Source organism: Dicentrarchus labrax, unplaced genomic scaffold, assembly GCF_905237075.1.
Source record: "Dicentrarchus labrax unplaced genomic scaffold, dlabrax2021, whole genome shotgun sequence".
NCBI lineage: Eukaryota > Metazoa > Chordata > Actinopteri > Moronidae > Dicentrarchus > Dicentrarchus labrax.
Genome location: NW_026136712.1, coordinates 16,772,533 through 16,796,796, shown reverse-complemented (window position 1 = coordinate 16,796,796; position 24,264 = coordinate 16,772,533). Strand labels below are relative to the sequence as shown.

The 24,264-nt window shown below is 38.8% G+C and overlaps 1 protein-coding gene across 1 annotated transcript in view; it reads right to left on the bottom strand.

Moving 5' to 3' along the window:
• prkcea (protein kinase C, epsilon a) overlaps nt 1-24,264 on the bottom strand; it is a 41,194-nt gene that overhangs the window by 5,418 nt on the left and 11,512 nt on the right. Inside the window, exons 2-12 of the mRNA XM_051417831.1 lie at nt 13,278-13,341; nt 8,086-8,251; nt 7,935-7,969; nt 5,709-5,797; nt 5,286-5,415; nt 4,153-4,295; nt 2,929-3,031; nt 2,095-2,306; nt 1,170-1,343; nt 895-1,049; nt 350-488 (exon numbers count right to left, since the gene is read on the bottom strand). Coding sequence (XP_051273791.1) covers nt 350-488; nt 895-1,049; nt 1,170-1,343; nt 2,095-2,306; nt 2,929-3,031; nt 4,153-4,295; nt 5,286-5,415; nt 5,709-5,797; nt 7,935-7,969; nt 8,086-8,251; nt 13,278-13,341 — 1,410 coding nt within the window. The remainder of the gene's footprint in view (nt 1-349; nt 489-894; nt 1,050-1,169; nt 1,344-2,094; nt 2,307-2,928; nt 3,032-4,152; nt 4,296-5,285; nt 5,416-5,708; nt 5,798-7,934; nt 7,970-8,085; nt 8,252-13,277; nt 13,342-24,264) is intronic.

Here is a 24,264-nt window from a genome sequence, read left to right as displayed (position 1 = left end):
TGGTTAAAACGTGAATGCACTATAGGTCAGCAGGTCTGAGATCAGTGTCCTTTATCATCATTGTGCATAGTGTGAACGCTTGACACTTCCAACAATCACAAGCTAATGTTATCTAGCAACCTAACAGTCAGTAACACAGACACTTCATTTAGGAATAAGGAGGAAAAGTAAAAAACAGCCAAATAGTGGAGGTGATGGCGATGAGTCAGAGACCGCTAGCCTCAAGTCGAGCACCTCGTCCTTGGTACAGCCGAGCCGCCGGGCCTGACAACTTTTCTGGGGGAAACCCTGAGTTCCCACACCTAATCAACAGAAAGACCAAAGGAGAATATGCCACAGTTCAGCTCACCTCAGGGGCGATGTAGTCAGGTGTGCCACAGAAGGTGGTGGTGGTCACTCCGTTCATGATTCCCTCTTTGCACATGCCGAAGTCAGCAAGCTTACAGTGTCCTTCTGCATCCAGCAGGATGTTATCCAGCTTCAGATCCCTGAGAAACACAGAGAGAGAGAGAAAGAGAGAAAGAGAGAGAGAGAGAGAGAGAGAGAGAGAGAGAGAGAGAGAGAGAATTAGCACCATCTGGTTTCCATAACAGTTTGACTCGCTGGGAGAAGTGAGCATGAAATGTGAAAAACTTGAGAATCACCATGTAATGTAATTAAAGTGTGAAACATGTTGTCATACACCGTCTGGTATGGTCCTGGTAAGAGAACTATTTGTGAAATTCCATAACAATCCTTCAAATAACTATACATAGTATATATAATAACTATATATAATAACTCAATTCCTCTAGGCTTTCTAATCAGGATCCAACAAAGTGAAGATCAAAGTGTTCTGATCAAGGAGTTCAGGATGTTCTTGGCTGGAACACATTGAAATAAGGGGGTGTTTACCTGTAGATGACCCCATTACGGTGCAGGAACATTAGGGCTGAGGTGACTTCGGCGGCGTAGAAACGAGAGCGAGACTCATCAAACTTCCTGGATCGCTGAATCTGGAACATCAGGTCTCCTCCGTTCACATACTCCATTACAAAAAACAAGCGATCCTGCAGAGAAAGAGAGAGAGAGAGAGAGAGAGAGAGAGAGAGAGAGTGAGAGGTATAAATCAGAGAAAACAAAGACGAACTATCAAATATGTACGTGCGCGTGCTGTCTGGTGGACCGACCCGTGTCTGGAAGCAGCAGTAGAGCTGGGTGAGGTAGGGGTGTCGGCGGGCGAGGGCCAGGATGCGCTTTTCGGTCATGGTGCAGTCCACATCGTCGTCCTGCAGTATCACGTCCTTCTTCAAAACTTTGACGGCGTAAACCTCCTCCGTGCCCTTCAGCTCCGCCAGCATTACCTGGATATGAGAGACAAGATGATGGAAACAGGAAGGAGAGGGAAAAGATGCAGCAGCGATGGGTGGGAAAAAAGTGAGTAGAGATTGGAAGAAGAGAGAAAAGAAAGCAGGAAATCACAGAAGTTAGTAACATTTATAAAAAACTGGACACTACTGGTGAACAAACCTCCACTTTAGGTTAATAATTTGTTCATAAACTGAAAAGATGTCTGATGATGGAAGTATAAAAAGTCTAAAATCGCAAATCGACACACTTATATCTTATATCTACCTATATTTTCCCCTTGTATACAGTTTTAATGAGTGAATTCTTATATATGACTGTGTGGTTTTTCTATTACCAAGTAAAAGAGTATTATCAGATCTTTATATTATTACCATCTGCGTACTGCAGCTTTAATACAAAAATATTTAGTGCAGCTAAACCATAACTGCATGTGAGACAGCTCAGTACTTTCATAGTTTCTTGTTTGTTAATGTTTTTAAGAAGGAGAAATCTGGTTTGGAAATGGTACATTGTGGAAAATTTAATGTGTTAAAACAGCTGCCTCCATAATCTGTCATTCACATGTCAACTAGTCTATTCTGGTCCCTGATATTCACTGACATCTCCTGGTAATTCAGCAGCTATAAATAATAAGAACCTGGTGAACGGGCTGCTAAAAGAACAAAAACCCTGTTTTAATTATGAAAATAATGAGCAGTAAACAAACAAACATCCCCCTCAAACGCCTCCTCTGTGTTGTCGCACCTTGCCGAAGCTGCCTTTGCCGAGAACCTTGATAAAATTGAAGTCCTTGAGGCTCCTCCTCTGGATCTGTCCGTTCTCCCTGCCTGCTGTGGAGGAGGACGTGGAGGAAGAGGAGGTGGTGGAGGAGGAGGAAGAGGAGGAGGAGGAGGTGTGTTGGGGTCCCTGCTGGTCGAGTGACAGCGCGTCCTGCAGGCGATCTAACCCTGCCAAGTCTGTGGGTGTCAACGGAAAAGCAGATCAGACTTGAGTGAAAACAGGCTGACTGTCTTTTTCCTGTCAGCTCATTATGCAAAGAAAGAGGGTTTTTTTTTTAGAAACATTGTTCATTGTTTGTGGCTGATTACTTTTCAATAAACTTTTAAAAAATGATGATCGCATTCTCTGTTAAAACCTGGGATGACTCTTTTACATTTGCATCTCCAACCAAGGTGATTAAATAGCAGCAGGGACCGGTATTGTTATAAGCATCGTTTGGCTCGATAAGACAAAAATGGGAATCCTTCCACAAAAGAGAAAGTTAACTTTTATTTCTCAGCTTGCAAAGTGTGAGAGGACGATGACTAACTGTGACAGCCAAATGGCGGTGGTGGGCGGTGGGGGATAATTCTTAGATAATTCAACTTCATCTACAGCAACAATAACACATTTAACTACTTATTTTTTAAAAGGAGCAACAATATTATTACTGAAATGGAAATACTACCTCTTACTGGTAAAATTAACACATTAAAACCACATGCTGCTAAGAACGCATCTCAGAGGGCTTTGAAATGTGCGCCTGTTTGTGTCAAATCTGTGTTTTTTTTTATGAATCTGTGTTGTGTTCAGTGTTACCCTGCTGTGAGGGGGAGGTGGGGACAGCTGGCTGGCTGAAGCTGTTCTCCTCCGTCTGGGAGAGCTCAGGAGGAGACTGGGGAGGGTCCTGCCCTGGAGTCAACTGGAGAAAGAGAGAGACAACATGACCGTTCCTTTGGGGTGCCCCTCTGACTTTATTTTTTTCCTACGCATCAATTTCCACAAACATGCACAGGATAAAATCATTTTATTTTAAGAAATCAATTATTTCTCAAAAGGTTTGGAAGTACTTTGAGCATCCTAAAGAGTTAGATAAGAAGATTAATACCACTCTCACGTCTGTGCGGTAAATATGAAGCTACATCCAACAGCTTATTGGCTCAGCTTACATACAGTACACTTTTAAAACACCACTCTGGTCTCTAGTGAAAACATAGTTTATCTTACAGCTGCCAATTCATTGTGTGCTCTAGTGGGGAAAAAATGCTTTCACTGGAAATTTAACCATTATTTTGTCATGAAAGCAAAAAGAGGAACAACATCACAGTACAGTGCAAGCTCTGCCTTCCAGCTGTGACAATGGTCTATAGGCTACTGCCTGAATTTGCTTAAAATAAAAGAGTTTTTCTTTAAAAATACACTGAGCAGAGACACATTTTTGATGCTAAAGATATTAGTTTCCCCATTTTCTTTTCTAAGGTTACATTGTTACACATTACATCAGAATACATCTAATCTTCTTATATAAAAGTAATGCAAAGTAAGGAGGTTACGCTTCTTTAATACTGTGATATTTGGATTAGGTGTTTGACTAATCCTCCCAATGCTGGCTACGCTAACCAGCTGCTACCTGCTTCATATTTATCATACATACATGAGAGTAGTATCCGTCTGCTCATACAGTATTTACTCGACTAAAAGGATTTCACAAAATACACATGTATGCGATGGTGCACAAAACAAAGACACTAATATATTTGAATAAAAGTTATGGTGTGATCTGAATTTGTTCCACTTCTGTCCTATTATTCCACCATTATGGTAGACTCTTGTAGTTTCTCAAATATTATTTCCATCTGTCATAATAAATTAACTTTTTAATGCTGAAACAAAACCATTTCTATGAGTAAAGAAAATAACAACCTAATCACAATTATCAGAGTCGTCCTACTTTCCTGTTTCTAATGTAATAACTTAATAAAGGAAATATCTTTATTTGTGAGGGACCAAATGTGCAGTACCACAGTGACAGTGACTCGTTACCTTCCTCCTGCGCTGTGCGGTGTTGGAGATCTTATCGGGTGTGACTCCGAGGTCAGACAGGACCTTAGCGATTCCTCGGGCGTCCACACCACAGTTAGGAGCTACATTAGTCTCACACCGTCTGTGCACATTCATCTTACACACTGCGAAACAAAAAACACATGAGAATTGTTCAGGTAAATCCCAGGAAGGGTGTCACTGGACTTTTAAAAGGTTACCTAGAAGTTAAAGACATTAAAGTGTGCTGGAAGGTCACAGGTGTGAAAAAGGCATTGCAAAATGATGCCACTCATTGAAAGACATCAGTACATAGTTAATGTAGTACTACAACAGAATCTTTATAGGACTGCAACTAATGATTAGTTTCATTATCCATTATTCTGTTTATTGTTTTTGATTAATCACCAAGGTATGGAACAGCATTTCACTCCTTAATTTAGATTTTTTTTTTAAAGCACCTAAAACAACTTATCTTCAGTAAAGTACTATGTAAATGAGGAAAGTGTATGACAGTGTATAAAAGTATTGCAAATAAATGTTATTGTTATCCTTGTTTTTATTACTTTTTCCTTCCTTAGTCTTTTTATTCTTTAGTATGTCCTGTTTGGAAATTGTATTGTCTTCTTTATATATATATTATATGTACAAATAAAGAACATAACAAAAAAGTGGCATCCTAAAATTGCGTGTTTGGTCCAAACAAAACTCAAATGTCAATTTCATTTATTTTTCCAATGGATGTTTAAATGACTGTTTCAGCTCTACATGGTCATTTTAATTATTGAAAAAGATATTCATGGGATATACGTGGCAAATTTTGTGCATTATTTGACAAGAAAACAGGAAAGATTTTCTCAGATTACCTCAAAATGTAAAAAGTAAAAAAACAAGCTGGATGTAAAATCCTTATCATCAGAGATACAAAATGTTATTTATTATTTTATTATAACTGTAGTAAAAATACATTTTTCATTTGTGCTTTTATAAAATGAATTAACATTTATTTAAACATTTGAGAAGCTTTTGACTTTAAATATATACACATATTGTTTAGGCTCCAATCAGGTTGCAAGGACCTTTAAATGCATCCTTGCGCGCTCACACTGTGAATTCCCCACTGCACATGAACTCACCTTTGCATTGTAGGCCCTGCCTCATGAGGCCCCACAACAGGGAGCCACAGTGGTCACAGAAGGTGGGGACCTTGTAGTTGTGGATGCTGAACTTATGGGGCATGTTAACACTGAACCGCTGTGAACCCACCTACAGAGGGAGACACACACAAACGGCGTTACAAAGAGGTCACCGTGGCATTATCAGAGGAATAATGCATGTGGCTCAAGTGTTAGTACACAGTGTACACATGTTACCTTAAGTAACACAGATTTATTCACGAAAGGCCTGAATGGTGAGTGTCTGTGTCCATATTCAGTTTCTCCAAAAAGATTCAGTGTGTGTGCGTTGATACGTAATAAACAGTTTATTAACGAATATTAAAGAGCTAAAAATCTACATACTCCATGTGCACTTGGATGTTTGCATGTGAGTGTGTGTACCTCATCAGGTGTGTCCTCCTGCTTCTTCATCCCGGCACACTTGGTGATGATGAGCTCATGGCAGCGCTTGTGGACGACACACGTACACACTGGAAGCACAACATCAACATCAAGCATTCACAAATTAAGAGCAGTTAGTCTGAGCTGCAGGGACATTGAATATGTGAGGTTGTTATCAACGTTGTCCCCACTGGAAGAGTAAAAAGTGATCACACCTCAAAAAGAAATCAGTCATTCTGATGCAATACGGTGGCACGGAGTGATGCATCGATTCAATATGCTGATTTAATATCCGTGCTAATACTGACCTTATTAAAGTCAAATGTGACCTACATCAAATGTCAATATTAAAATGTAACAATGCAATTTTCTAAACCTTCTTAAACAATATAATTAAAATCTACAGAAGCCTAAAAAGAGTGTTGTGTAGTTACAGCCTCACATTCACATAAACCAATTAGTAATACAGAGGCTAAATTGAGAAAAGAAAAAGAGGGCTTGTATCAGATTAATACTCCAGAGTCAAAAACTAGCTGAATTATTAATATTTTAATATGACTACATATTATAGCCAGAAAAAACATTAATATTGGATAATTCTACAAAACCTGGATTACTTTCATTGGTTTTCAAATGAATTATTTCTACAGTATCTATCAATGACAACTCGAATGAGGATAAATTGTGGATAAAGGACAACACAATGTCTACAGAGGAGAGGCAGCACGTTAACAAAGGTTCAGTCCTCTGTCTGCGTCTACACATGATGTGTTCAAGTACAGTATTAAGTGTAGGTCGTCTGAGGTTTGGCAGTTCAACTCACTGACGCTGTAGTTATGTGTGTGAAACAGAAGAAAATAAATATAAAGCACATCAATATTGTTCGGGTTTGCTGTGTAGACGAGCTTTTAGGCAGAGGTGGTACGGATACTAGTGTAAAAAAAGAATCAGGTAAAAGTAGAAGTACTGATTCAACTTCTGAAAAAGTGCTGTGTTCAAACAGTGCAGGGGGGGTGCGTTGGTGGATGCCTGTTGTTTAAGGTACCGATGACACATGAAATATGATCCAAGAAGTCCAGTTGGAGTAACAGATGAACGCATTTAAAGGCTCACAAGAAGCCAACACATAAATAATACACACAGACAGGATTTTAAAACTTTGAAAAGTTATTACGGAGGCAATTATTTTATCTTTTATTGTTAGGATCACACAAGTTAAATAACAGAAATGAGACATTCATGTTACAAAGTAATCCATCAGGAATGTACGCTTGCGCATATTTTTTTTGGTCAACGCAGCACCTTGCCAGATGAGAGCCCCTTTTTTTTTACACACGGTGGAATACATTAGATCCACCTCACCCGCACCTCCTGCCATACAACATAACAACACTACTTCCTGTGTCTGCACTGAAGGTTGGTGCTCGACGTACACCATGTTCTGCAGAATCGTCCAATATGATTGTGAGCCTGGGCTGAGTGACAATAACCCGGGACAAAGAGGCACAATCACATCACCGCTGTGCTTGCGTCCCTACAGTGGCTCCCTGCTAAATTTATAATTGATTTTCACATTTTACCGCTCACTTTTACATCCTTAAACTGCCTCCTTGCTCCTGTATACATTTCTGATTTATTGACCTCGTATGTGCCCCTTTGACCCTGGAGTTCTGTAGACGGAGGTTACTCAGGCTTTTGCTATTAGAACCCCCACACTATGGAGCTCGCTGCTTAAAGAACTCACACACACTGAGTCTTTTGCTTCTTCGACTTCTCAAAGTTTTTGGAAATATTTGATATATGTTTTTATTTGTAATGTTTTTATTCCTATTAATTTGTTCTTTCTGATTTTAATGTTTTATTACCTTATTGTGCTCATGTTCCTTGTCCATATTTTAATTTTATCTTCCCTGTCTGATTTCTATTCTGTAAAGCACTTTGTAACATTGTTAGGAAAACTACTACGTAAATGTTATAAAGTGCCTCAACAGGTCAGTAACACATTCTAGCTGGACTTTTAGGATGTTTGAAGACGAAAATGTACAACAGAAACAATGTTCATGAGCCTTTTTAATAACGTTCTACCCCACTGGGGAACGGTGGCTTGCGACCAAATCACAGCTGTCATTCAGCAACATGTAATCCCTCTTGTGCTCGCGTTCTTAAATAATACATGACGTGCAGTGTTACTTGAGAAATTGGAATCTGCCAGAGAAAAGTACTCACCCTGACACTGGTATCCCTGCTTTCCCAGCACGCCCCTATCAGATCACACACAGAGGAGTCAGCATTTCAGCCAAGTTGGTTCAATGAAACAGAACAGCAGGTAAGGTAGGTCAGACAGATCTGTGTATGTGTGTGTTTGCATGTCACCTACCAGATAAAATCTCTGCAATGTGAACAGTAGGTTGGTTGTCGCAGGTAGGTGGCCATGAACTTGTGTCCATTGACTTGATGGACACGTCTTCGGACGGCGCCCTGTCGCCGGCGAGGACCGATCCTCTCTCGAAACACTCGCTCCTCATTCTCGTTGGTACTTGTGGCTGTTGAGTGAATAAACAAACAAGTTTTACGAGAAATTTCGTAACTTTTGTGTGTTTTTGAATCAGTTTTATACGAGGTATCACAGTGCTACGGATGTTTTTGCTACATCGATTTTACTTCCTGAGACACTTTGTACAAATAAGGATCATTTGCATCTTGTTGCTCGAGATGTTTAATCATTCAACGGCTTCTCATCTTCCTTTCCCCCCACTCCTCCTCCATCCTTCTTTCTCACAAACACCCCACACCTACCAGAGGCCTATGCATACGTACGTGTGCATGCTATTTATACTTTCATGTGTGGGCACTAAAACGAAGGACAGCATATTAAAATACTCCTCCTCAGCGAGCGCCATCCAACCAGCCGTTCCCTTCCTCTCTGCATCTCCTCGGAAACATAAATGCTTTCCGAGGGTAACCTTAAGACAAGAGAACCACCTCCACTCTCACTCCCACACACACTCCTTCTCTCTGCGCTCCTGTCCTAGTTTGCCTTTCTTTCACTCTCCCTCCATCCCTCTCCTGGGTACGTTATAGATGTGGTTACTGCTGAGCCTCTCCAGAGTTCGATTACAGACAGGCTGTCTAGGGACTCTGTGTGTGTGTGTGTGTGTGTGTGTGTGTGTGTGTGTGAGGGTGAGAGAGAGTAGGAGTGTATGTGAGTGAAAGTGTGTGTTTTTGTGTGCCTTTGTGTGTGTGTGTGTGTGTGTGTGTGTGTGTGTGTGTGTGTGTGTGTGTGTGTGTGTGTGTGCAGAGACAGCTTAACAGGCCATTATTGGGATCACTTTGTTTTACATAATACATCATCCATCTGTCCAGGACACACACATACACACAGGCATGCTGACAAGGAGGGGCGATGAAGCATAACAACGGTTAAGAGCGATCGCCGTGGCGACAGACGTGCTCTGGTTCTGCTGAACGGCCGTCCAATAAGCACACACACACACAGACAGACAGACAGATTCAAATTTGACACAAACATGTAAAAGACCAGCAGACAATGAAGGCAGAGTGGAGGAAAATCTGAACTACAGATGGTGATATAAACAAATATGACATCAAAAAGAATAACAATACAACTGTGGCAGTAATCCATCTGCTTCTGAAATAATCCATAATAAATAATGAAGACTGTAGTTAGATTTGTGTTGAAAAATGTATTGAGGTGAAAGACAAATTAGAAAATGCTGAAGACATTTCTGAATAGAAACACACACCAAAAACTTGTACAGAAGCGGTTCCTCAAATGTTTACAAGGTTGTTAAAATGTTTGGCACCTTTATTAAGTTAAAGCAGTCAGAAGAAATTAAGCTGAAGCTGAAGCTGAAGTTGCAGTTGAAGCGGCTTCTCAAATGTTGAGTAACTGTAGATGCATTCATACATTTTCCGGAGTGAATAAAAATAAAACCAGAAAAAGCAAAATTTCTGAAAGAAATAAAGTTGAAACGTTTGAAATGTCTTAAGATTTGGATTCTGGAGCTTTTGAAATGGTGACAAATGTTGAATATTAAAGAAATGAAGTTGAGAATTAAGACACAATTTGAGGGTAGTTTTTTTTTTTTTTTTTTTTTTTTTTTTTTTTTTTTTTTTTTTTTTTTTAAAAAAAAAAAAATATAAAAAAAAAAAAAAAAAAAAAAAAAAAAAAAAAAAAATAAAATAATTTAAAAAAAAAAATTTTTTTTTGGAAAAAATTTTTTTTTTTTTTAATTTATATTTTTTTTTTTTTTTATTTAAAAAAAAAAAAAAAAATTAAAAGGAAAGGGGGGGTGAGGGGGGATTTTGGAAGGAATGTGACGACTCAAATGTTAATAATGTTAATAAGATTGTAGATACAGTTTCACAATTATTAATTAATTAAGCTCACCTGTTTTAAAACTGGCTGTTGAAGTACCAAAAGTTAAGGTGGCTCCTCAAATGATTAATAAGACTAGTTTCCATTAATATTTAAATACTTGTGTCATGTTTTGAGTTGCAGTAACATTCATTTGATCATTTCCAACATTTATGGCTTGTGAAACAAATGCATTTGTGCCCTGTTGGTAGTTGGATGGTTGGTTCATGTTGCTCTATACATAACATTTATGAACAATAGCTGATGCTGGGCGAGTCGAATTCTAGCATGTAGATACATAATAAGTATTTAGGATGATGGTAGAAGACTATGAGTTGGTTTTTGTTTTTGTTTCACAGGACGGGGAAGATGACTTCAGAAATGAGACGACAGAAATGCAAAATTAAATAAGATGATATTTATAAATCTGAAGCAAGAATAATATTATATAAAAGTGTTTGTAGGAGAGTGAGATGAACTTATATTTCTTTGGGCTTAAGAAATATGCCAAACGCAGTACTATAGAGCAACTGAACACTGAATCCCTAATGATTCTGGTACAATTTCATACTTTTATCACACTTGTTTACACTCTTAGAGGCTATTTTAAAAGTTATTTTTTTCTATAAACTGACTGATTTTTCGTTTTGTTTGTTAATTGCACTGTGAAATATCTGATTGTATGTCTGTAAAGAACTTCATAAACTTGTTTCTGAAACAAAGGTTGCCAAAAATGTTACTCTGGTCATTTCAAGAGCTCAATCACAAAGGTTATCTTTAAAGCTTTGAGGAATGTGGAGAAAAATTAATTAAAGGCACAGAAAAGGAGGAACAAAGAGAGAGCAGGGACTAGAGAAGAAGAAAGGAAGAGGCTGCAGATGGTCAGATTAGGTCAGATTATTGTTATTTGCCTCCTGAGACCAACAGATGCACAAGGATGGAGAGGAGGAAAGAGGAGAAAAAAGGAGAAGAACAAGTCCTCCCTCTCCTCCCTCTGAAGCTGCAGAGAACAGATTGCACCAGGGGAAAAAAATAAATCTGCTAAAAATACCACCTCTTCCTCTAGTTCTCACCCTCCATCTCTCCATCCCTCCTATCAGCACACACACACACACACACACACACACACACACACACACAGAAACACACACCCCATTTGTTTTTATCAGCATACATTAACATGACGAGCACTCAAGCCAGCTGAACTCAGGGAGGAAGTTCAGGAGTGGGCGGAGAGTGGGTCGTGAGGTCACAACAGAGTGTCCAATCATCGATGAGGAGGGCAAGACACGGACGCCTGAGTCTGCGTGTGTGTGTGTGTGTGTGTGTGTGTGTGTGTGTGTAATCCGTGGCTCAATCTCACCTACTATTTTAAGAATCTACTCCCTCTCTCTTCACTCTCTACTGCTTCTCTTACACAGAGAAACTATCCTCTGTGTTATATAGTCGGGGTTCTCTGCTGCACCTTCACACACACAGACACACACACACACACAAGACAGAGACACACAGACACAGACACACAGACACACACACGCGCACACACACACACACACACACACACACACACACACAGCACACTTTCACTGGAAGGCAGAAAACTGTTTCTATTTATAACCAGGTGTGAAGATACACAGGTGCAGGTGAAAATCACTCTTATCAGGCAGCATGTAAGTGAGTGTATTTGCGCGGAAAAGATAATTGAGAGAGATATTCTGGATGTTTCCATGTTTAATCAATACAAACAAATAGAGGAGGAGGGAACCGAGAACAAGAGACAGAGGGAGAATGTTCTATGAATTCTGTTAAGTAACTTTCTAGGAAAACAGGAAGACCTAAGGCTTCATGTTTGGCCTTTTTTTTAACAGTAATCTTTCCATCTCACTCTCTGGCTTCTCGTTATAATGCAGTAAAAACGGGCAGTAATGAGGATGTACTGTATGTACACTGTGTTGTTAAACCTGCAGTATCTGATGTTTTGTCACTTGATGGCAGCAGATAAGATGTTAACACAACACTGACATATTTTAAGTTAACATATTAACAACAGTGTCTAATTCACACATCATTTATCATTCATTTGGAGTCATATATCTGGCCACCTGGTGAATTAAGTCCAATATTCACACCTCTTTTAGCTCTGTTTTTGGTCTCTACCAACTCCTAAGGGGAAATATCTTGAGTCTTTAGCTGCTAAATGATCCACTTTATTCACCAGCTAGTCGCTCACTTTGTCCGTCTGCGGTTTGGCGATGAGCAGGTAGTGTACAATAGGTTTTTAGAGTTTGTTTTCTGAAAACAGCAGCCTGCTGTGACCAGATTGTTGGAAAAGCGGTGACAGCGACAGGGGTCATTGGCAGCCAAGGTGTTCCGATCCAACAGACGAGCGACTGTAGCTCAAATTGCTGAAACAGTTAATGCTGGTTCTGATAGAAAGGTGGCAGAACACAGACGGTAATTTTACTGTTTTTGCTCCCCTTTATTGCTCTCAGCATTGTTTTTCGGCTGCAGAAGGAAGCTGTTTTCAGCAAAAAAGCTTAGAAGGAGCCTGGAAGATTGACATTTTTTTACAGTAGCCCAGAACAGACCAACCCAACAATGGCTGTAGATAGATACTTTCGCATTTTGTGGCCACCATAATTTGTCTGACACACTTCACAGCCCGTTCTCTTCCCAGATCATTAAATACAGACCAAAAACAGTATTCAGGTAGTTGCAATCTGAAATTAAATCATACACACCGGTCCTTTAATCTTTTATTTAAGCTTGTTCAGTTGCCCCCTAGTGGCAAAAAAAATCTGTTAATTTGAGGCAATAGGAGTGTCTCTCCTTAAATTTCTGTCAGGTAGGTTAATGTGATCTGTTTGTCTGATGGATCTCAGTCGTAAACTCAAAACTTTCCTGTTCTTAAATAAAGTTACATCAGACTGCGATGAAGTTCATGATATCAGCAGCTGATATCCTGGTAGAGGGACAACCCACGCAGCTTATTTTCTTTAAATAGTTCCACCTTTCCAGACTCATTACCATCGGCTTTGCACATGTCGATGCTGGACTTTCCGCCAGCACATACCACCATACCACACTGTCCTGAAACGACAAGGCCTGTGTGTGTGTGTGTGTGTGTGTGTGTGTGTGCAGTGTGTGGTCTAACGTTTCGCTAGTAAAACAGCGTATTGTGGTGGTTTTACCTTCAGTGGAAGATCCGGACAGATCAATGACCACGTACACCTTCCCCTCTGGCTCCAAGTCAATCTGCAGAGACAAAGATAGAGAGAAACAGAGTGAATCAGGGAGAAATAACACAGCTGAACAGTGAGTGCAGCAGGGGGGCTTTCCTCCAGCACAAACAAACACACCAGTGCACATGGAAGAGGTCATTATCTTCACTACCATTACACTCCTCCCCACCACCCGCATTATTATCAGCCCTAACATCACCATCTTTATCACTATTTTCATCACTGTAGACGCCATTTACTCCTGGTATTAACATACTATCTGTATCTTATATGTTATCTGGATAAAGAATTCTTATAACATGGCTTTGCATTTACGCCTGATGTCTATAAGCATCGCTGTCGTCTCGATTCTTCCCTTTGGATCTGATCTCGATGTGCAAATAAGGTAGGTGGAGCTGGCAGACTTCTCAACAAATGGCGAAGTGAGACAAGTTATTTCTTTCTTTTGCTGAGGAAGGGGGTTGTCTCTGGCTTGTCGCCAGGCTTGTTAAAAAAATTTAAAGATCGTTTACATTTACATCTGAATTAACGTGTTTGTCTTTATCTGAGTCAGGAACCCAGATAATAATACAGGTGTAAATGGGATCATAGACACCAGTATAATACTGGAGCTGAAACAGTTAGTCAATTAATCGATCATCAGTCATTTTCAGTCAAAGATCCCAAACATTACCCCGAGTTCAGCTTGTCAGTTGTGAGAATTTGCACTAATTTCTTTATCTTATATGATAGTAAACTAAATATTTTTGGGTCTAATGGTCATCGCCTTAGGCTTTAAGAAACGTGACGGACGTGTTTTGCAATTTCTCACATTTTAGAGACCAATGGATTCACTTATTAATCAATAATGATAATCTTTAATACCATTTACGATATTCTTTGTTGCCTTTATCGCCATAAGCACATAATCGTTATCCTCATTATTATCCTCAACATCATCACATAAATCAGTGTAATCGTCATTACCCTGATTACCCTGAATACCATTGCTATTTCCACCATCATCCTCATCCCCACTTTTACCACTGTCCTCACATTATCGTCACATTATCATTATCAATTTTTATTCATTTTACCATGTTTTATTAGAAGCAGAACCATATTAATGCGTCATGAAGTGTGCATAGCGATGTTTGAATTGGAATAAATAAGGATATAGTACTCTAAACCAGCAACCAGTAGGATTCGAAAGTCACAAATTTTGTGCGTGAGTTACAAGTTTGAGAGTAAAAGTTACAAATTTGTAATACAAAATGCAAAATGTGCACAAAATGAAAGGAAAAGAAAATGAACTCCTGTATACGTGCCAGGCTCTGTACACATTTAAGGACAAAGGATTTTGGCGGTGCTAGCAGAAATCTAAGCTCTTGTCCAGCAGGTTTACAACATCACATTGTACTTCACAAAACATCTGCTTTTTATTTGCCTCTTCTTACTTCTTGTTGGGAGTAGAAACAAATGCCTATCTTGCTGTGAATACCGCAACTACATCATGTATACCTAGCCATATTAGACAGTAGTTGTACTTAGAAAACTGTAATGGTGCTCAGTTGGACAGAAATTAATCTGCAACTATTTTCATAATCCTTTAATCGGTAATTTTTCAAGCAAAAAAAGCCAAATATTTGATGGTTCCAGCTTCTCGAATTGGATAACTGGCAGCTTTTCCTAATCTTACATTACAGTAAATTGACTCTCTTTGGATTTTGGACAAAACCAGACGCTTGATGATTTGACTTTGACTTCTAGAAAAAATAAATCATTGCCATGTTCATGTGCATTTTTAATTTTTCTGATGTTTTATAGACCAAACAATTAATCGTTTGATCTAGAAAGTAAGTAGGGATGAACAATGAATCTAAATACTATTGAAATGGCAATACAACCGAACACAATATCCAAATCACAGAAGCTTAAGGTAAAACGTGTGATAAAACAACATTATAATAAAGTACTATAGTGCTGCAGAGATACCCTGGCCTACAAAACTTGTTCACCAGATTTTAGGGTTTGTTTGGTACAGACCTCAACAAATGTCACATCATCATGATTTTAATAGTTTTTTTCTGTAAAAATGAAAATTGTGATGGAGAGATTATCATTCCCACTAAATGTGAATCATATTTTACTATATTTTTGCAGCCCTAAAAATTAATAAAAATAATCATTAGTTGCATCCCTGCTTAGTAGTGCCACATTTCCAGCACTGGTACATAGTGAGAGACCGGTATGGTAGCGAAACATTGGCCCTGTGGTCAAACTTGCCTGTTAAATGATGAAAATAGAGACACCGAACAGGCAAAAATGAGGTCGAAGGCAACCCGTGGCTTATGGGGACTGATGCCAACTTCCAGTTGTCAAATTTTAAAAGTGGAACATGATTAAGTCAATATAACTGATGAAGCCACAGGTGTGCAGTGAGTTGCTTCATTCACCGGGATACAGATAACATTGTGTGCGAGAACAGATCATTTTCATACAGAGGTTAATAAGGTATAACATTAACTTTGTGTTTGTTGTAATCATTGTGAATATTATGTTATTATTAACCACAGCAGCAATAAAAAAGGTTTAGGGCTGCGTGATACCTTTAAAGAATACAAAATGTATAAAATATAAAGCAGTCAAATCCTTCCCCAACAGCTTCCTTCACAAAATGTTCTTGTGCTGTTTGTGCTGAGTTTGCAGCCAGCAAATTTGCAGCATTGCATGTTGGACAAAGTAAAGCTTGTGGAGTCTCATCCAAACCTCTTATTTTTAGATCACCAGTGAGCCCAGTCCTCTCTGCGTCGACAGACTGTAAAATGGTGAGAATCGATATCTTTTGTTATACTCATGGGGATGTTAAGAGTTGCCAAAACACAAGGCAAGTTGTTGAAGGATAACTGGAGGGGAAGTGAAGCTACTGAAAGAAGGAATGATGTCAGTATGAGATATACACTACTTGTGTTATAATTCATTAATCCTCTATATACATGACATAATTACATACAATAGAAATTAATGAATTCATCACAACTACTTGTTTATTATGCTGTAATTAGCAAACAGCTTGAATTACATGTAATTTTGAGTTGTGTGAGCAGGAGTCATTAAAATGGAGGCTAATTTATTCTGGGAACTTCATATGCACACAGAACAGAAAGACATTTTCCTGCTCAAACATTACTAGATAAGCAAACATACGATCTGCATACGCACAGACTTATTCAACAAATAATGACATCACCCCCCCTACAATATACATGCAGCTACAGAGATTAGAGAGAGTGCAACAGAGAGAGAGAGAGAGAGAGCTAGAAAGACAGACGACACAGGAAGAGAGAGAGAGTGCAAGAGAGAGTGAGAAAGAGAGGTTTAAATCCTTAGTTAAGCTCTGGGACAGCAGCAGATCCTCTTATGCAACAGTCAGACTCACACACACACACACACACGCGCGCACACACACACATACATGTCCATGCATTGCAGAACATGAGACACAAAGATCGTACAGAAATAAATATGAAACAAAATCCAAAACAATCAGACAACAGACAATCATGTGCAGAAGAATTAACGGTATTGAGAACCTGTTTGAACCTTAAGCACTAAAATTACCAGATAAGTAATGTGAATATATATATATATGTATATATATATATATATATATAGAATTCAGACATCTGCCGGTGAAGAAAAACTACACTGAACTTAGAAATAACATAAAAAAGACAACATGAAAAGATGTTTTGTTGGTGTTTGATTTGATATTTGTTATACTGAAGGATGCTGAAAATACTTAATACGATACTAAAAAAAATTAATTAAATTAAATAAAAACCTGCTGGATTTTCCTTTGTGGTGCATGGAATTTAAGCCTAAAGTTGGAAACACAACACATTCATTTAATGTGTTGAATTTTTCTTATTTCTTATTTGCCCTGCAAAAACCAGTGTGAAATGTCCTTTACAAGCTTTTTTTGGTTGTTATTATTACATCAGGTTTGAATCATTTTATGGTGTGATTAATATTAAGTAGAGCTCAAAAGATCAGTTAATTCATAATCAATTGAAAGACAAATAATCTAATCTAAAAATTGTCTCAGTCGTATTTCAAGCAAAAATAGCAAAACGTGATTGCATAACGAGAGGATTTGCTGCCTTCCTTTGTCACATATCGTTGTAAACTGAATAACTTTGTGTTTTTTGTGTTTGGTTGAATAAAACCTTTGAAGATCATCAAGCTGTGATGGCCATTTCGCAGTTTGCTGGCAATTAATAGATTAAATCTAAATCTGTCACTAATTGTAGTAAAATATTTGCCTTTGAGATGTCGTGGAGTAGAAGTAAGAAAGTTGCATGAAATGGAAATACTCAAATTTGTACTTAAATAAAGTACTTGAGTTACATTCCACCACTGGGAGCAGCCCTAATGTCAATGACTCTAAGCTAGACACAACAAAAGACACAGAGAATAGCACATACAAGCGTATCATCCTTTTGTTGCATGTATAACACGTAACAACTGCATGGGATTTGTGACCTATAAACGCCATTGGATTCTTGATGTCTACCCTTGAAAATGATGTGCTAATCCCCAAATGTAACCTCTTGCATAACAGCGCATCTCAGCGGGGATTTCAGCTGAAAGATGGACTCAGAGTGATTTGGAACAGAGTGGAGCAAATGGACAGCAGCACCATCATTGATTTAGTGCTCGGGACCTGAGGTGGCATGCCAGCCAAAATAAAAAAAACCTGCACTGTTCTCACATTACCAGTTACTGGCCACTTGGGCTGTGAGATTTTCCTATCCAAATCAATAAGAATTACTACCACACAGATACGTTTTTTTTTCAAGATGAATTAGACCGTGCCAGTGTGCCAGCAAGCAGAAAAATAAATAAAATAAAAACAGGCTTTCAGTGTTTCTCCTGAATTTTATTCTTGGCAGGATCAAAAATCTCAGTGCTTTTTTTTTTTTAAAGATAGGTTAGATAGGTAAACCAGAATAATCACAGGTTTATTTATATTACCACTACTACAATCAAATCATTTGTTAAGCTAATTTGTTCAGTGACTAAAAATAAGATTAAATTAATCTAAAAGGCTTCCCATAGCCAACAGAGCATTGATAACTTACAGGCTGATATAATACAGTAAAACATTTATAAAGTCGGCTGTAATCACAGAAATTAACTGACCTCAGATACCTGATAATGTAAGGGTGTAGCTCCATTCATACACATTGCCTTGTTTAACTTAAACCAACAGATGCTGAAGCACTGATGTTAGCTATGCAGATATATTTCTATGGTTACCGTTCTACTACAGTGTAGCCACGTATCCTAGCAACAGACGTTTCTATGGTTGCAGTGCTGGTTTTTTCTTTTTGGATGGGAGCTTATAAAATGCTTAGCTTGAATATACCTTTTTCACAGCAGCCATTTCGATATAAGATAGTAGGTTAAACAGAGGTGTTACCAATGAGGCTAATTAAGGCTCTGTTCCATTTAGTGTGGACGAGCCTTTTTCCAGTGAGCATTTGGTACTTTACATTTGACCTAAATGGGACAGAATCTTAATTACAAGTACAAGGAACGTTTAATGAATTAGATAACGCACAGCAAGCTGGTCCGTATCTTTATTTATATAATATATTTATTAAAAATTGTATTAGAACATATGTTAACAACTAGCTTACTCCTGTGGACAGGTGCTATATTTAAAATTAAAGAAAATTGGTCCATAAAATGGCATTATACTAAATTCTAAATGCATGATATTCATAGTTTTTGTTTTAATTCTAATGGCCAGGATCATTAATAGCCTATTTTAGAATTAGTACCAACATTTTACACTCATTTTAGGACTCTTTAGTGGACAGCACTGATAAAAAATACCAGTGTACACATTTAATAATTAATTTAATAAATGAATGGGTTTCATTATGCCAGGTTTTAGGATGTACTGCAGCCCCTCAGCAGCACCACTACTTCCAGCACCCATTTGGGCAAACTGATCCTGACCCAGAGATTTCTGCAGAGATACTGCAAGTGTTTGTCCACAAAAAGGTACGTTACATTACTTAAAAGCACTTTATAAGACGGTCAATACTATATTAATTTAGAAAATTCCTATTTAATTGATTAATGGACAGAGTAGCTAAATGATCAGCTAGAGGCAAACATGGTCCAAATAGTATTTAGACCCCATCAGATACTTACTCACCGTGGGGAACACAGAGGTTAACATATTACATTAATGATGGTCTTATTCCATTTTTGAGCCAGCATCCACAATAACAGGGTTTTGTGCATGGAAATGTAAAGTTACACCTGTGTTTATATGAAAATATGAAAAAGTGTACATTACATTAGTAATGGTTGCATAACCTCGCTTTCCTTTAGTTACCTTAGTATTGTAAGTTCTGGCTTCACGGCACTCCCAAATGGAACAGAGCCATTGTAAATGTTATTAGTTACACCTGTGCTTTTCCTGCTCCGACAAGTCAAAATGTCAGATGTGAAGTCGCCTTTTCTGTGATTCTAAGCTCACCTTTCTCGATTTGAACCTGTCTTAAACCCCGCCCTTCAGCGGGTGATTCAGAATAAAACAAATACTAATACACGTAGTATTTTAAATACTACGGAACATCCCTCCCATTTTAATCAAGTCAACTGGGGATTGTCAACATGTGTGTCATTGAGTTCATTCATACAGTATTTCTGCTCAGGGTGGAGCGCGGTGACAATACATACTGTTAGAGCTTGCCATTCGGTTTTGAACAATGGATCACCTGACTATGTGTAATAATGAATATGCAAAAGTGTACAAAAAATGATTACCAGACTCAGCAGTTCACCTCAACTCTACAGAGCGTTGTAGCAGCTTTTACCTCACTTTTTTGGGTTGTTTTTTTTCAGCCCACAAACTAAAAAGCAGTGATAAACTCACTGTACATTACCTTTCCAGCACTAGACAGACAAAGCTGGTGAACATAGTGGAGTATTTAGCAGCTAAAGAGCCAGATATTTCCCTCAGGAGTTGGTGGAGACCAAGACAAAGCTAAACAGAGAGTGAATGAGAGAGTGATGAGTTAAATGCATCAGGTGGCCAGGAATATGACCAAAAGAGTTATAATGTTTCTCCATAACTTCTGATTGAGTATATAAGCAACTGTTGGCTAACACGTTCGCTACCAACTTCAGTTTTAATGTTACCAGCTTTTGTTTTGGCCAAAAAGCTTCAGATATCTGTGGTTGCTTTGGACCATTGAAACACTGTGAATCAATCAGTAGGACTGCCTTTTGGCTATTTTTTAGGATTTGGCATCAGTGTGATATTTTCAGGTAAATAATTCACCTAATAATCCCAAAATTTACATTTTGTTTGGTTGTTTTATGAAAAAACTGTTTCTCAATGGAATTTCCAGAAAATGTGCTAAATCACAAAATACATTATGGGTGGAAATAATGATAATTTACATTGTTGGCTATTTTGTTGGTAATGGCATTAATTGTTAAGTCTGTGGTCAAAAGGTCGAACAGTCTAAAACTAAAAGATATAAAACCAAAAGATATTCAATTGATATGAACTTGAGAAGCCATATTTTCCTGATTAGTGCATTAAACCATTAATTGCTCATCAAACTTGTTGTAGATTTATTTTCTTTATTTCTTTATTTTGCAATGGATTGATTGTTTCAGCACTAATAAAAATCCATATACCACGACAGAAGATTTTATCCTCGTCGTTCACATCACCACCTTCTGTTAAGTGGATCGTAACGTGACTTGGATTTAACCTGCTGCGCACAGACACACACATGCACTGAGGTTCTCCGCCCCGACAACAAAAGGTGGGAGGAGAGAGAGAGAGACGGAGAATCTAGTTCGCCTCATTAATCTTGTTAGTCCAATTAGGACACTGATACAGCCAGGGAGACGGATAACTTCACAAACCCTCACACACATACAGGAAGCTGGGTGTGTGTGTGTGTGTGTGTGTGTTTGTGTGTGTGTGTGTGAGCTCTGTAAGTGTCTGGGGATTTTGAAATGGACTTCAGAGGGAGGTTAGCATTAAACACACATGCAAGCTTAACTCTCTTGCGTTCGTCCCATCACAACACATACAAACTGGCTCCAAACACAGACACACACACGGCACTGATAGAATTAAAAAAAACACACACACACACCATATGCAGCAGCACAGAGAAGCACTCAACCAAGCAGACAGGGCACTCAAAGCTTGCATTATATCAATACTGTGGAGCTAACCCCCTCCCACTCTCCGTCCATCTAGCTCGCTATCTCTGTCCAACCAGACAGCTCTCTCTGTCTCTCTCAGGAGCGTTTAGTCTCAGTGACAGCCTCCCACATCCATCTGTCAAATAACAAATTTCGGCTTTGAGAGAGCTCGACCGCATTCACACAATAACATGCGTGTGTGCGTGTGTCTGTGTGTGTGTGTGTGTGTGTTTGCGTGTGTCCTTCTTTCGATCACTCGGCAACTCAAGCGTGTCCGCACGCATGCACACACACACACACGCAGGAGGCCCATGCTGAGTGAGACAGCATGAGAGTCATGCATCTTTAATGTAACATCACAGAAGGCTAATAATGTAAGAGGAGCTGAGCTGTGTGGTGGTGGTGGTGGTGGAAAGGGGGGAGATTCAACAAAGCCCCCCCGCCCCTGCAATGAGTGACGGGTCCAACCGTCCAGTAGCGTCAACTAGAGATGATGAGAATGAGATTTAGAAGAATGGACATTCCCGACCAAATCATCCTGTCTGTTCAGTCATCTTGGAGCTCACAAACATTCAAGACGAGAGTGTGTGTGATATCCAGATGGACTGGCAGACGGCCTGACAAGCAGCCTCTGTAGATCAGACAGTCGTCACTGTTGGATCCGTATAAATGAAAACATACTTCACAGAGACTCAAGCTGCAGAAGGAAGGCTGAACAATCGGAAGGAAAATTGTAAATTTATATTGTGATTTCAATCTACATAGTATTAAACATGTCTGTATCAAGTATCAGCACAAACTTACGTTGGGACACATTTTCAATATTACATTGATACATTATTATGTTACTCAACATTACTACATTTTCAAATATATCTTAAAGATAATCATGATATTAGGCGCTATATTGAAACTAAACTACATACTACATGTATTCAGTTAGTGTAATAATGTAATGTAATGTAATAAACTGTTGGTTAATCATGTCCAGCAGTGACACTAAAACTCCATTAATAGCTTTTATTTGCTTCAATGTCTGAACTCAACCTGCCTTTATTTGGGACAGGGGTTTAATTCCAAATATGGGAGGTACCATCAAGAATAACATATCCATTACAAATCATTCATTTGATACTTTGGTGCTCATGGTCAAATGAAGTGAACGAATCGAACTGATGTAACGACGTGTAGCATGTCCATATTGATAGAATTATGAATGGTAACACTTTATAATGAGTACACACTATTAAGCATTAGTTAAGCATGAATAAATACTGAATTCATCATTTATAATGCATGAATACACATTAGTATGTAGTTTATAAACACAGTTAAAAATGTTTTATTCATCATTGATAAGCACATTAGTTATGGATTAGTAAATACTGAATTCATCATTTATAAAGCATGATTCGCTGTAAATAGTCATTACTATGTGGTTTATAATCAAAGTTATAAATGTTTTACTCTTCATTGACTGTACATTTCTGCATCACTTGCACATCCACTATTCAGACATGTATTAATGATTAGTGACTGTGTAGCAGATGTTTTATAAAACCCACAACAAATTAATTTCTAATGATGGCCTATAAACAGTTATTAATGCAGGAATTCACAGTTACAAAGCACTTACTACCATTAATAGTGTTTGCACGAGCTATCTAAAGTGAGCACTATTTATGGCTTATTAAGCATTTACAAATGAGATATAAAGGCACAATGCCCGAGACTCACAAAATGTTCAGTTATCTTAACAGACAAGGAGAACACAACACAAGGGTGGTTTATGAAGACATGCTATTGTTGTGATCTTATCGTTTGGGACGTACGTTGAGCCCCGCCAGCACGCCATCAACGTGATGACGGCTGAGAGCGAGATGTTACGCATATTTACGTTAACCTCAGAAGTCGACAGTGCAGCCAAGGGCGGGCACGGTCTGCGGCCGCCGGCTCTAGTGGAGAGTATGTGTCCTTGTTTGGTAGCACACATTATGGTTGAAAGATAACGTTAGCTTGTCACTTGACACTAACGACTAACGTTACTAACGTACCCACCCGCCCGCGGTGGCTAAGCCGACCCGCCGCTGCTAGGCACTCACCTCGCCCGGCTAGACGAGACTAGACTAGGTCGGCTTAGCCACCGCGGGCGGGTCGGTAACGTTAGTAACGTTACTAACGTTAGTAACATTAGTAACGTTAGTCGGGGAGCGAGGGCAAACACCTGCAGCTGCTGACAAGCTAACGTTATCTTTCAACCATAATGTGTGCTACCAAACAAAGACACATACTCCCACTAGAGCCGCTACGGCCGCAGACCCAATGTGCTCCTCCATGCTCCCCTTGGCTGCACTGTCAGAAACTTCTGAGAGCTAACGTAAATATGACGTAACATCCCGCTCTCAGCACGTCATCACGTTGATGACGTGCTGAGAGCGGAGCTCAACGTACACGCCCCAAACGATAAGATCACAACAATAGCATGTCTCATAAACCACCCTTGTTCGCCTTCATACAATATGTTGGGAAGTTGCAGTAAATATCAATACAATATGTTCTATATCCCTTTGTGTTGTGTCTCTTCTTCGTCTGTTAAGATAACTGAACATTTGTGAGTCTCGAGGCATTGTCAGCCTTTATATCTCATTTGTAAATCCTTAATAAGCCATAAATAGTGCTCACTTTAGATGAGCTCGGCAAAATA